The 15,425-nt window shown below is 39.3% G+C and overlaps 2 protein-coding genes across 8 annotated transcripts in view; one reads left to right on the top strand and one right to left on the bottom strand.

The window, feature by feature from the left end:
- shep (alan shepard) overlaps positions 1-15,425 on the top strand; it is a 584,228-nt gene that overhangs the window by 46,297 nt on the left and 522,506 nt on the right. The gene's annotated exons all lie outside the window — the stretch shown is intronic.
- Positions 733-1,563, bottom strand: LOC135711557 (prisilkin-39-like). The gene is made up of 2 exons (XM_065234425.1): positions 1,052-1,563; positions 733-987 (listed from the first exon to the last, which is right to left on the bottom strand). The coding sequence occupies exons 1-2, from the start codon at positions 1,322-1,324 to the stop codon at positions 856-858; spliced, it is 405 nt and encodes a 134-aa protein (XP_065090497.1). The 5' UTR covers positions 1,325-1,563; the 3' UTR covers positions 733-855.

Genomic DNA, 15,425 nt, shown 5'->3' with positions numbered 1-15,425 from the left:
TGGCAGTAAAAATGGAGGAGTGCCATAATGGGATAGTGTAATGACATAACTGGTACATCTACCGTAATATTTTTCCAAACGGATAAATTAATATCAGCCTGGAACCGCTGTGACTGCATAGACTTTTCACTACATGTCAAATATGGCAATATTTTGATTGCATCACTTTGTCAACACTGGAAGGATTCTTTCTAGCGCACCCGTTGAACCAAATCAAACAGAATTCATCATGCCCAAGTAACAAAGAGAAAATGTTTAGTGTTTCAATAATAATTTATTACCCTCAAACGGTAACGTACAAACAGTTCTGCAGTGCTCTACATTTAAAAACTCCGATGACTAATGTAATTAAAACGCGGTCTATAATTAACCTAGATAAATCAGTTCCTGCAAATAACCTACAATTTTCAGGTGAACCTCAAGTTCACCGATGCATACAAAATTTGGTCTGCTGCAGCCCCTCGGAACACAGTCCTACTCCCTTCGTGCGGATGAAGCAAACGGCTGCAGTATTAGGTTGATGGTTGATTTTTTTTTTCTCTCTCTTAATTTTGCTTCACTATACAACTTTTAAACAGAAGAGCACAAGGTTGATTGTGTGTTTCGCTGGCTGGTTTTACAGACGCACTGTAATCACCGTCAGCATAAGTCCCCTGTTGGTTTTATGTTCTTCCGTCATCGTAGCTGCGACAATTGGTGGAGTCATTCGACCTTGAACTTGGTATAGTTCAGTTCATGCATTTTGGTTTTCGTTTTTGCGAACCATTTTGGATGGAAAGACATTGTTTTCCGTCGTGTGAAATTGTGCTGAATGGGGGAGTAGGATTCTGCGCTTGGTTTCGTGACTTCAAAGCCTTAAGCTTTGTGGTGCTGGCTTGGCTTGCCCAGACCGAAGGAGAACTGCACCTGACGGAGGTTGTCGCGCTTTAGCTTGACGAAGCCAAGCTTGCCCTGATAACCGATTTCGTATCCGAGATGGAATCCGTGCTAGGGGGAAAAAATTGGGAATTGGTTAGCTATTTTATAATGTTTTGTTGAAAATCACACTTACTTTCGGAGATCCATACTGGTAATGATTTGGATGCCCTTGGTAATAGCCATGATGATGACCATGCCCAACAGCGTATGATGGAGCGTAGTACAATCCAGTAGGATGATTTCCATACAACCCATGGTCAAATGCATGTCCCAAACCGTATCCAAGTCCCAGCGTTGCAAGGGAACCCACTCCCTTGTGCTTTCCACCGTGTCCGAGTCCAAGGCGTGTAGCGTGGACTGCGGCCACACTTAGCACCAACAAAATAGCACTGGATAACTTGACCATATTGGAACCGTTTCTGGTGAAAACCTACCGAAGGACCACGAACTTACTGGATTGATGAGTGTGAAACAACTGATGGTATTGAACTGACTGTTCAAGGGTTTTATAGTGAAAGGTAATAGTAGGTTCATCTGTAACAATTTCGCTGCAAGGTGTAAGAAATTTCCCCACGTGCTGGACTGGGCCAACGGCGCGAGTAGCGCCCTACTGCAGGTCGATTCTGGTGGGTGGCCATGCTTCAATGAGCGAACATGGGTCGTGCGTTATGCGTACGGTGTGTATGTAAACGCATTTTTCCACTCCAGACGTCAGCCGGGTTTTTGATTTAGTGGATAACGCTTGCACTGTGGTGTTCAATTGTATTCGATTCTTCGATTCCGGAGAAGGAATGTAGGTTGGTACACACGTTCGATCGCAAACCTGTAGTTGTTCTTCGGTGGGGTTGCATTTGAAAGAGTTGTTAGTTCTGGGTTGCACCGCGGTAGCAGCAGCAGCAGCAACAGCAGCAGCCGCTGCCTTGTCTTGTAGTGTTATGTATGACTATCTAGTTTCATGTAATAATTTGTGAAACTGATTGACCCGATAGGGCATGGGGCTGTTTTGATAGCAGTGATGTATGTTTGGTCTAATAAGACATGAAGTGCACTTACTTATCAGGTACTGCGATATTGTCGTGATTTTTTATGTATAACCTGCGGTAATCAGATACTAATGAGACGCAATTAACACTATTTTGTTTTACGATCGTTAATGGATGCTCACCTGCACTGTTGATTCAGTTCACTTCAGACGCGTGGTAAAACTGTATCGTTTTGTTTACGTACTGAGCAACTTTGGAGCGTTCCACACTGACCGATATCCCAGTTTCCAATAGGGAATCTGGGTAGCAGGTGCATTTCAGTAGTAAAGTAAAGTAAAGCTGGTGCATTTCAGTAGTAAAGTTTGGTGAATCAAGAAAATCACGGTGAAGGTTTGTTGAGTTGATAGAACAGCAGCAATTCTAAACAATTCACAAAGTTCTAGGCCCAAGCAAGAAGAACAACAACCTCTATAATGACATCAAAGACGTCGAAGGAGCGCTTAATTCAATTAAGGCAGTGGCTCGTGAAATCGAATGCAGATGTAGATCAAACAATAATCAGTGAATAAAATTTTACTGTGCATTAATTTCTTAACAATTCCAGAACCTCAAAGTATTTGTCGGAAGCGTAAAAAAAAAACATTTTCATATTTTTAGGTGGTTCTCTAAGGAAGCCTCATCTTCATCTACAAGCGCAGACATGTCAGCTCCAACAAAAGATAATGAAACTGAAACTCCACGTTAGCTGTAGCGTAACAAACAGGGGTCTTGAAAAATTGGTCCAATTAGCAAAATTATTATTATATATTTCTGAAGGATTTCATTTGGATCATTCCAAAGTATCTGCAGAGTTACTTTCAGGATAGCAGGTAAAGTCCAGTTTCCTCAAGAATAGTCCTATCAATTCCCTCCAAAACAATCTGGAAATTCAGTTTGCATTCTTTACAATTATTTCGAGAAGTAGCATTAATTTATCTCCATATTTTTCTTAAAATTCCTCTGAAATCTCTTGGTATGTTCTTAAGGCTCTGTTGTATCTCAGAATTTAATGAGAATTTTCCTCAGAATTCCCTTAAATTTTATCTCAAAACCGTACCCGGATACCCAGCTCCCATTTTAATAACATTAAATGTTATAAATTAAAAATATGGATCACTTCCCGAATTCCCATGTGTTACTGAAAAGACGCAAAATACCATAGAGGTAACACTAAGGTCAGAAGGTTCCGAAGAAACGTGCTCAACTTTTTGGCTCAGCTGATGCACCCTTCGAAACATAGGAAAATCGACGAACCCCTCATTTTATCTGTCAAACTATGATAGCGAATCAAAACAAACATAGTGTAGTACTAGGGTTTCGACTAGAATAGGGTACGCTTATAGATGTACTTGGGACCAATAGGCTAGTCGAGTAGTGAACCAATTTAAAATCGTTAAGTTTCCACCGGTGATACCGGTAATACCGTCGCCCGGTGAGAAAGGTACCTAAAATCATTTGTGGCATTATTATTTAAGCTTGTAATCAATTAATAAATTTAGTAAAGGAAAAGGTGTGGTAAACAGTATAAGCTTTCTCATGCATTCTTACACGCCTAGGCTGACCTCATGACATTATACTACGTTCAGACTATAGTTCATGTTGAACAATGCATTAGGTCCTAAGTAACATTTACAGATTATCTCCATCGATTTTCTCTTTGCATCCTCACGGTCATGTTAAGACTTCCCCAGCAGTCTTCATAACACAATTCGATGAAAGAAGCTATCTTGCTTCTAATACGACAAACACGACCAGAAACGATTCTGTGTCCAAGTTATAAATGAAAGATTAACAGAATCGATCAATGTTACTTAAGGCCTAATGCATTGTTCAGCTTTAGTTGATATCACGTTATATAATCTTATATCAAGAAAGCCTATATTACGTAATATCAGCTATAGTCTGAACGTACTATAAGCTTAGAGGCGACCAAACAAATAAAAGAAAAGCAGTTTATATCTGCCATCCCTCTTTACATACCAGAATGGCAACTTACAGGGAGCAAACTGGCAACACGCTAAGAATCGTTAACCAAAATTTGAGTAATCGATTTACCAGACCGTTCTCGAGCAACATGTGAAAAAGCCGTACAAGCCAAACGAAAACAATGCTTTTAAACGTCGATTGTTCACGAATTACAACACGCCTGAACAAACTAACTATTTCATCTGATAGAGCAAACTATCTCTAAGATGCTGGTGTCGATTTACCAGAATAAGTATATATTTACTAGAAATCGACGTTTAAAGTCATTGTTTACATTTGTCACATGCAGTGCTGGCAAAAATAAAATATACACTTCAAACAAACTAACCATCTTGTTTTTATCTAGTTCAAATTGACAAATAGGGTATAAGTATGTTCTGAGTAAATGATGGTATTAATTATCTTTATGGGTGCATATAAAAACAATAGCAGCCCCAGCAGATTTTACACCCGGAAATCATTAACTTTTATTCATCCGTTTTTAGCTGGCAAATAAAATATACAAACAGGAGATTCCCGAAAATTGAGCAAATATAAGGATCAAATGGCAGTGTAGTACTTAGGCTGTGTTATATTTGATGCTTCGAAAATAAATTAATATGTTCGAAATGCCTCTCTCCGGTTTTCGAAAAGGTTTTTGTCAAAATTGATTCCTTGTCTGTCAAAAATAAGTCTGTTGGAATAGTAGGTTTATTTGAAAAAATTTCATCTGTCAAGTTTAAGTGAAAAATCGCCAAATGGAACACAGCCCTAGTTGCCCTCCCTTAGCACTGATGGTTGCTTCGACTCGACTCGGCATACTTTCCACCAGGTTCTGAAGGTGGTGCTCCGAAATGTTCTCCCAAGCCGCAGTATGCTTGGGGTCGTTGTTTTGCTAGAATATGTAAATCATCCTCAAGCTCAACTTTCAACATCGAAACCTCCAAGTTTTCGCTCAAAACGTCTATATACGTTGGCATCCATGGTTCCTTTAAGGTTCTCCAACATCAGACCAAACAAAGCATCCCTAATAAAAATAACCATAAAAAAAGAGCTTAACGACGTGTTCGGTGTATCATCCAAACCATTTGTGGGATAGTTTACCCATCCGGGATACAGTTCGTTTATGGTATTTGTTTATTAGGGATCCCAAACCATAATGTTACCACCTCCGTGCTTCACTGTTTTCTGGACATTCTTGTCCAAAAGCTCCTCACCCTTTTTATCCAGACTCTAGATCACTGCTTGTGCACAAACAACTTGAATTTGCTCTCATCTGTCCACAAGACCTTTTTCCAAAAGGAAATCGGTGTGTCGACATGTTTTTTTTTTTTTTGACGTAAGACTACGTCTTTAATTTCTATACTGGGGATCACATGAAAAAAAATCAAAATTCAGACATGTAGCGAAAAATCCCAAACACAGACGCAACGATAGAGCGCCATTCGAACAAACGACACTTTGCGCATGCTCACATGAGCGAGCTCAATGCTCGCTTGATCGCTCACCATTTCACAAATGAAAGGAAGGGAGGAGAAAAGCAGCGATAATAAAAACGCTTGCCAAATCGTTTTCTTCGTCATTTGCTTTCGAGCAACGGATGAATAAGCGTCGGACACGACGTAAAGGGTTATACGGTCAAAATTTGGTCAATATCAACTTGACGTATTTCTTTCAGTTTTGCATTTAAAAAACCTGAACACCCCTCATTTTGAAGGTGTGTGTGTGTAGAATGTTGCTCCTATTTTGATTTTGGAATTCACTCTTCAGTTGTCAAAATGCCGTCCAAGCAAGAAGAGCAGCGTATCAAAATTTTGCTCGCGCATCGCGAAAATCCGAGCTACTCGCACGCAAATTTGGCAAAATCGCTAAAAGTTGCCAAATCAACCGTTACAAATGTAATTAAAGTGTTTGGGGAACGTTTGTCGACAGCCAGGAAGTCTGGATCGGGGGGAAATCGAAAACCGGAAGCCGCTGAGACGACAAAGAGAGTTGCCGGTAGTTTCAAGCGAAACCCTATCCTCTCTCTCCGAGATGCCGCAAATAAGCTGGGTGTATCGTCTACAACCGTGCATCGAGCCAAAAAACGAGCCGGACTATCGACTTACAAGAAGGTAGTGACTCCAAATCGCGATGATAAACAAAATACGACGGCCAAAGCGCGATCCCGGAGGCTGTACACGACGATGCTGACGAAGTTTGACTGCGTGGTAATGGACGACGAAACCTACGTCAAAGCCGACTACAAGCAGCTTCCGGGACAGGAGTTTTATACGGCAAAAGGAAGGGGAAAGGTAGCAGATGTTTTCAAGCACATGAAACTGTCAAAGTTCGCAAAGAAATATCTGGTTTGGCAAGCCATCTGTACCTGTGGCTTGAAAAGCAGCATTTTCATAGCTTCCGGGACTGTCAACCAAGAAATTTACGTGAAAGAGTGTTTGAATAAACGTCTGCTGCCTTTCCTGAAGAAACACGGTTGTTCCGTACTGTTTTGGCCGGATTTGGCATCTTGCCATTACGGTAAAAAGGCCATGGAGTGGTACGCCGCCAACAACGTGCAGGTGGTTCCCAAGGACAAGAACCCTCCCAACACGCCAGAGCTCCGCCCAATTGAGAAATACTGGGCTATTGTCAAGCGGAACCTAAAGAAGACCAAAAAAACTGCTAAGGGCGAGCAGCAGTTCAAGGCAAACTGGCTTTCTGCGGCGAAGAAGGTGGACAAGGTGGCTGTACAAAATCTGATGGCAGGGGTCAAGCGTAAGGCCCGGCAATTCGGATTTGGAAAAGCGGAAGCCTAACTGAATATTTTTCCTGAATTTTATACTAATTGAACTTGAAAAAGAAATTTAATTTGATTTTTTAAATAAACGATTTCACCGATTTACACGCGTTTTCTCTTGACCAAATTTTGACCGTATCACCCTTTATGAATGGAACAGCACGCATCGCACCAATACGAAGACGACACGACGACGAAAGCACCCACATCGACCGGAGGAAAGGCTTCACGCAATAGGCAGCATGACTAGGCCGCCGTCATCCGGTCGGTATCGACTTGCACTAGTGTGGCCACCATTTGAAAAACAACTAGCCCTTTTCAGGGCCACCAATTCAAAAACGGAAAGAGTTAAAAACTAAAAGCGAATTCGTTTATTATCGGGGTTGGAACCAGTTCCAACCCAGTGCGAAACCGAACTTTTTGTCAGTGCGAACCTCAACCTGAGCTGGTTTTTAAAAACAAACGATCAAACTGACGTTTGTCAGAAAACAAGCAGACCCAATCTTGATACCCGATCCAGGTTGGAACTGAATAATAAACGAATTCGCTATAAATGATCAACATATTTGTTCCGTTCACTAGCGGTCCTACGTCAAGGCTCCGTGTGTGCCCCTAGGCACAGACCCTTCTACTTTTTTTGGCAAATTCGACCCGCTTCAGTTTGTTGGGTTTCTTGATAAGTTGACGACGTGACGTGAACTTGTTTTTCAACCCTAGTTGCTGCAGCCTTTGACGAACAGATCTTTCGGATATATTCAGAGTCAAGCTTTTCTTCACTGTTCGGCTTGTCATCCTTGGATTTATCATGACTACTCTTGAAATTCTTGCATTTTCCGTGGTGTTGCTGCTTGTTTTCGTCCACGGCCAACTATGTAAACAACGGATCCAAACTGCTGGAATTTTTTCCAGATCTTTTGCACTGCCGGAAAGCTTACAGGACAGGAAACGTTTTTGTAGTCGAGTTATTTACGAAAGAGAGAGTCAATGAAGACAATCGATCAATGTAGATTGGTCTATTTGAAAAGCGATGCGAGAAATGAGACTGCTCTTGCTGACAGACGTTGACAGGTTGCGACAGAATTTTGTCCAGGCATCCACTTCCCTAAAATTTAGTAAACCAAATCATGGCTTACACCGTTTGAAAAATTCATGTAAATTTCTGCGAGATATAGCGCACATAAAATTAATGCTAGATATTTCGTGTAAATTTAAGCGCAATATCGCTTATATTAGTAATCTTGTATGCAAGTTTGTGAACGATTTCGTTGTTTATGCCAACTGTAGGTTTAAAATTAAACGAGGGGACATTTTACGCGATAGTTAAAATTCACAATTTTTTTTCTGTGTAAATATTTTAAGTTTGAATAAAATTGTAATCTAATTTAACACAGGTAATTTTTTACATTTCTGAGTTAAATGTTACTCAACTGTGAGTTGTTTCCGATAGCCTTGTTGGTATTGAGCTGACAACTGCTAAGTGCTCAATTTACAGTGGATTATTCACCTTTCGTGTCGGGGAAAATCAAGTCTTGGCAATAATAGAAAAGTGGACCATATTGTTAATTTATCATGTTTGATAACAAGGTTCAGTAAAGAGCAAAAAAAAAATGCCTCGCGCACATAAAGGTTAAAAAAAAATCTCTTAGAATTTTCTTGAATCTCTGGGTAGAATTTTTTTGTTCGTTTCTCTTGTGATTTCTTCGGAAATATGCTCAAAACTTTCCTTCGAGAAATCGCATGGAATTCCCTCTAAAATCCTATTAATTCTCCTAGATTTTTTTTTATTTATTTATTTATTTATTCGTCAATCAATCAAATCGTAGACTACATATTAACATTAGGACTTATGTTGTATGCACCTTCCCGAAAATTACGCAATCGACACTTGTTCGCAGTAGATCGCCATCGGACCAATTACGCTAAATTTGGACCGGTAAATCAGATGATGACTGTTTATAATCATCATTGTGAAATGATTGACCTAAATATGCCCTCAACAAAATTAAAAAATATATTTCAGAACCCAACGAAGTCATAGATTTTTTTAGCTGTACGCTCAGGTCTTGTAAAGAAGAAGAAATGATTCCTTAAGTCTAAGATCTATATCAAGAACAACAAGTCTAAGAAAATATCAAAACAGTGAACCGGGAAATTGGGAAAACCAGGAAAAGTCGGGAATTCGAAGTCACCGGGAAATAAAAATAGGAAAAACACATGAATTTCGATAACAAATCGGGACAAAAAATTAGAGGTCATTTCGAATCTTGGACTAACTCTCATTTACTTATTTTTTTCTTATTGCAAATACATAATAGGATTTTCGACATTTAAAAATTTTCAAGATTCCTGAAATAGACTAGATTTTTTTTCGAATGAATTTTGAGTGAAAATACCAAGGTCTTTTTTTTAGAGAAAATCAAGGGTAATTTTAGAAAGATGATAATTCAAAAAAAAAAGAGGATAATTCCAAGGGCATCACGAAACTAATTTGTAAAGATTTAAAGGAAGCTTCTAAGCAACATTGTTTAAGAATTAACAAGAGACGTCCAAGATAATTCTGAACAAAATTTCAAGACATTTCTTAAGTGAATTGTTTGGGAATTCAAAAGGGTATTAAAGCGGATTTTGAATAGAATAATAGCAGGAGTCGTCAGCGAATTCCTACAAAAAGCTTTAAAACTCGAATAAAATCCAAGGATGTTTTTTTATGGATTTGCAGAAAATTTCTAGACTGTTATAAATATTTTTTTAGGGACTCTCAGAGAGAATCTCAATCTCATATTAGAAGAATTCTGCAATAAGCTCTAGGAAAAGATTCAAAATAAAATGTTTGAGAATGTTCTAATAAAATCCTGTAAAGATTTTAAATTGAATTTTGAGGGAAGCTAAAATATAGACAAATGTTTAAGATTTCGAACACATGTTTTCGGTTTTATGCTTAATGTTAATATGTATCGCACCTCTGGAAAAATTTCCTAAGTTACGGGCATCATCGTTAAAAATCCGGAAATTTTTTAATTGGAATTCACTGGTCAGCATGAGATCTAGAAACTTTTCAAAGTTCCACAATCCCAGAATTAGAAAAATGAATCCAATTGATTAATTTCATGTTCTCTTTATTTCAATTTCAAATTTCGGCGTTTCATATATTGTTGCTAGTTTTTTTAACTTGAAAACTTCTCACGTTCCCTAATCTTCTCCCTAATCCCCTCCACTGGAATATTTAATTTTAAATAAAACACCTTAAACCATGAAGATTTGTCTATATCAGGAATGGAATGGAATCTTTAAAAATCTAAACCTCAGGGTTTATATTTTTCCCCAACCTTGAATGTTGACCTTTTTCTGTCTCCAATTGTAAGAACATTAAATTCTTCTATAATTTCCTCCAAAATAGGCTTAAAAATCTTCTGCAGAACACTCTCTGAATTCACTCTGCAATGCTCCTCATTTTAATAATAATTTTAGCATTTCCCTGAAAACTACTCCTGAAAAAATCACTTAAAGTTCTTCTCAGCATGCACTCCTGAAATTACCATGGAATTAGCATAGGAATTCATTTTTAGTTCTGCTCAGAATTCCCATTAATTCTTTGAAATGCTCCTCAAAATTTCCTAGGAAAGCTCTTTTAAATTTTCTAAAAATTATCACCGGAATATCCTTGGAATACTCCTCAGAATTCCTTAGAAATGTTTCTCAAAATTTTGTTAGTACTATCCACGGAATTCATAATTCAATTTTCTTTGAATTTTCGTTGGAATTTTCTTAAATATTTCCTTTTGAAATACTCCTAAGAAGAATTATTTTCAGTATTATTTTTCTTAAAAAAGGAAAACCTCAAATTAAATTTATTGCATGGTAATTCGTTCTATGTACCCTATTTTGTATTGCGATTGGGATGTTAAAGTTAATTTGCATTTCAAATGAAAATGCATAAATGTTTTAAAATATTTTTTAAAAGCTATGCCGCTTTTATTTAATAGAATCTCGTAATGTGTTTTATAATGTTCACTAAATAGTCCGAATTCATACTACCTTTTTTAAAGGGCACACACGATACTCCCTTAGCTCAGTCGGTGCTACGAAGCAAGTCTATGCTGGAGGAAACTGGGCTTGATTCCCGTCCGGTCCATCAATTTTTCGGGATGGAACATTTCTCGACTTCCTTGTGTATAGGATTGTACAGGCATAGAAAGCTCTCAATTAAAATGTGGAAGCCATTCAAAAACACTACTTTGAGAGCTAGCAAACAGCTAATATGCTACAAGTAATAAGCTTGAAATGCCATATAGTAGTAATACAAATGGGAGTTTTAAGCAATGAAAACAGTTTTTTTTATCTGTCACGGATTTCTTTTGAAAAATTGCGGATTTCGCGGATCAAACTTTGAAGATCTTGTATTTTTGTCTCTGAATACTCGAAGTGATTTAACAGATAAGGCTTCGTTGAACCTTGTCCTTAAACCAATATAACACAATTCATCTAGCACTGCGAATTTGTAAAAAGCATATTGATTTATTTTTTAACAATTTATTGTCACTTTTTTCAACGCATATGTGGTACCTTATAATCAGAAACATTAAGGCAAATTCTCTCAATGCTTCTGCGTCACACTAACTTCACTTTCATCTTCGGTACACCTCATTGTAACCAATTTCGTTTCCGAATCCTCCAAATTCCGGCCCAATGCTGTTGTGTCCGAATGTGCTCTGTTCAAGCAGTCCTTCCGGCCGCGTGGGTCCTTCATAATGGTGATGATGATGATGTACCTCCGGTTGTCCGTAATAACTGGAATCGTAGTGATCGTCACTATCCTCTGGATGATGGTGCTGAAGTGGTGCAGGTCCGTGCCCTCCACCGGGTACGTACTGAACACTAAACGGTAGTTTTGCCAATGCTCCTATGAGTCGGGATCCATGAGCACCTAACTGGAAGCCGACATTCACTCCGATGCTGTTTTTGTGTAGCTTCAATCTTCCATAGGTCGTTCCAAGTGTTATCAGAAGGATTAGGATTGATAAACGGTTTGCCATTTTTGCTTGGTACCGATGAACTGTGAGCTCATGCGTTTTCAATCGATTGGATTATACTAAATTGTTACGTGAGCATGTCGGCTGTTTTTAATTATAAATGAACATGATGCAGAATTGGAAAACACCCGAGCCAATCGGGTATGACGGATACATGAATTCTTCATTTATCATTGAATTTGACTGGTTCTATTAGGCGTAGAGTGCTTTCATGCGTAAAAGTGCGTGCCCTTGGGTGTTGTAACACCTGTAAACTGCAGCGGTCGCGATGTTGATTGTATGATGCTTTTATGTTCCCCAGCTGTGACACCGTTGAGATTGATGGCCTAGAGTTATAGGCAAATTTTTCGCGAAATGTTTTAAAAAATTCATGCTCAATCGGCTCCTAGTAATTTTTTTTAATTCGATCATAATTATTATATTCGATTTAATATTAGTAATACTGTGCGTCACTGTGTAACGATTATAGCAACCAAGTTTTAATTTGTACATATGGAATGAAATGCATTACTTTCCACACCACATAAGGTCAATAGCCATGCGATGCATCGCTTCAAACTTGATCAATACAATATATAAATCAATGACGAATGTAGAAATTACCGCTGTTTTTTTTTTCTTATGCTGTTTTCATATGTTAGTTTTTTATATATAAAAGACTGTAGACAATTAATTTAATTTATTCCACTGACAATACTTCGACTGATCACATACCATAGCAAAAAAATGGGTAATCGATTTACGATTCTAATCCTGCTGATCGCCCTCGGGGTTGCACATGCAGGAGTGCGCTTCAGCAAGAACCACGTTCAACTCAATCTCGGAAAGCTACTGGGCGGAGCAAATGGAGGTGATGGAGGTTTCTCTCCCGCAGGATTCGGTGGACGACAGTTCCGTCCGGTAAACATCCAATACAACCAAGGAGGAGTAGGTTCTTATAAGCATCACGGTGCTGAGGATTTCGGAGAAGACTACGAAGATGATTATGGCCATGAACATCACGAGCACCAACAACACCATCATCACGGTCACCAGAAACCGGAAGTTCATCACCATCACTACTACGGTCAGGGACCGGCGGTCATTCACGATGGCTTGAACGATCTTGGATCCGGGCTTGTATTTGGAAAATAAGTTGGATGTACTTGGATCACATGTAATACATGGATATGAAAATATATGTTCAAATATATACTCGTACTACAGTTTTCTTATTTTCGTTACCTACTGACCCACCCTCTGTGAACAGAAAATTATAATAAATTTTCTTGTTTAGTCGTAACTAAATTCAATACATTCTTCAGAAAAGAATTCAAAATGCTTCTAGTGTTAGCAACTGTCGAGAAGAGATAAATCGGAAATGTTCCGTAGTTTAGTTGTTCCGCTGTTCCGCTTGTTCCGCTGTTCCGCTTGTTCCGCTGAAGATATTGACATTGCTGTAGAGTACTTCACCAGTGTGTTGAAGAGTTACTTGGTTGATTTTGTTCCACTGCGCAGGCCATCTTCGAAACCACCTTGGGGAAATATACATTTACGACGACTCAAACGTCTAAGATCCAAAGCACTCCGAACCTACTGCCAATCTCGTTGTCCTTTTTCCAAGCAACATTTCGCACGTGCTAGTAACAATTATCGCACGTATAACCGTTATCTGTACAAACGCTACTGCAAACGAACTCAGGAAAATCTACGCAGACATCCACGACATTTTTGGAAATTTGTCGACTCTAAACGGAAGGAGTATGGGTTACCCGTTGAGATGTTTCTGGGCGATGAAGTCGCCACCTCCGCTTTGGAAAAGTGCAATTTGTTTGCCGCTCACTTTAGAAGGTCATTTAATGATTCTACGTCGTCTGCACGTCAAATCACAGAAGCTTGTAGAGATACACCTAGTGGGGTCTGTTCTCTGAGAAGCTTTGCGATCACGTCGAATCAGGTGGACTCCGCAATAAACAAATTAAAATACTCTGTGTCCAGTCCAGATGGCATACCGTCATGCATCCTGAAAAAATGCGGCGAAGAGTTGATTTTCCCTCTTACGACACTTTTCAACATATCATTACGTAAGCGTAGTTTTCCCACAAGCTGGAAAACATCGGTCATGCTCCCCGTGTTTAAAAAGGGGGATCGACAGATCATCGAGAATTACAGAGGAACAATTTCGTTGTGTGCTTGTTCGAAGGTTTTCGAAATCATAATAAATGATGTACTTTTCGACTCCTGCAAGAATTATATTTCTACGGATCAGCACGGTTTCTACCCCAAAAGATCAACATCTACCAATCTCGTCCAGTTTACTTCGTTTTGCATACGCAACATTGATGCTGGTGCTCAGATCGACACCGCATACACTGATTTGAAATCAGTTTTCGATAGAGTTGACCACGGAATATTACTGAAACGTCTAGGAAGAATTGGTGTCTCTGCGGATCTTGTTAGCTGGTTTGGATCATACCTTACGGATCGTAGCCTCACCGTTAATATCGGATTTGAATCTTCGGAACAATTTTCAAACTTATCTGGCGTGCCATAGGGTAGCAACCTGGGTCCTTTGTTATTCTCACTCTTCATCAACGAGCTTTCTCTCGTACTACCATCTGGCTGCCGTGTGTTTTACGCTGATGACGTCAAAATATACATGATCATTAAAGGTATCGAGGACTGCTGTGCTCTGTGCTGATTAGTTTTGCTGATTGGTGCACCCGGAACATGCTGACGTTGAGCATCCACAAATGTAACGTTATATCGTTATTCAATTAATGGTCAGTCCCTTCAGCGTTGTCTTCAAGTTCGTGATCTTGGTGTCATCCTGGATTCAGCGCTGACCTTCCGATCGCACTACAACGATATTATCTGTAGAGCCAACCGACAGCTGGGATTTATGTTCAAAATATCCTGCGAATTTACCGATCCTCTCTGCCTCCGGTCTCTGTACTGAGAACTGGTGCGATCGATTCTGGAATCCAACTCTGTAGTATGGTGCCCGTACCAGTCAACCTGGACTGGTAGGATCGAAGCCATTCAGAGAAAATTTGTGAGATATGCCCTACGACGCCTTCCGTGGCGAGATCCGTTAAACCTACCACAATATGGAGATCGATGCAGATTATTGGGACTGCAGACGCTTGAGCAGAGACGGAATGATGCCCAAGCGGTGTTTGTAGCTAAACTTCTCACAGGAGAAACTGACGCACCGGAGTTACTTGGTCTACTTAACCTTTACGTTCCTGAACGATTACTTCGCCAACGGAACTTTTTGCTGCTTGAGCCCCGCAACTCCTTGTACGGCCTTCATGATCCTGTCCGGTTTATGTCGACTAGGTTCAACGAAGTCTACATCCTCTTCGACTTCAACTCTACTGTGGCAACATTTAAGCATAGACTGACTGAATTGCATTAATGGATCGAGTGAGATTCGTTATTATGAAAGGTGAGTAATATTCCATTGCTCCTAAATTGTAACGATTATGTACCTGTATCCATTTTTTTTTCTCGATTCACCACTGCCGACGAGGATTGCTTCGGATGATGAATGTCCAATGGAGCTGATAGAATTATATTTTTTTTTATGTTTTTGACTACAGTTGGATAAGATATGGAGTTTTTACGCCATTCAAATTGGCTTTTCCCCATCACATTCATTAAGACGACAAAAAGTCAGATGAATAAATAAATAAATAAATAAATAAATATGACAGACATACAGAGTAG

This window comes from Ochlerotatus camptorhynchus, unplaced genomic scaffold, assembly GCF_037179485.1.
Source record: "Ochlerotatus camptorhynchus isolate MF236.1 unplaced genomic scaffold, CSIRO-AGI_Acam_v1.1 ptg000434l, whole genome shotgun sequence".
NCBI lineage: Eukaryota > Metazoa > Arthropoda > Insecta > Diptera > Culicidae > Ochlerotatus > Ochlerotatus camptorhynchus.
This window is presented reverse-complemented; position numbering and strand designations above follow the sequence as displayed.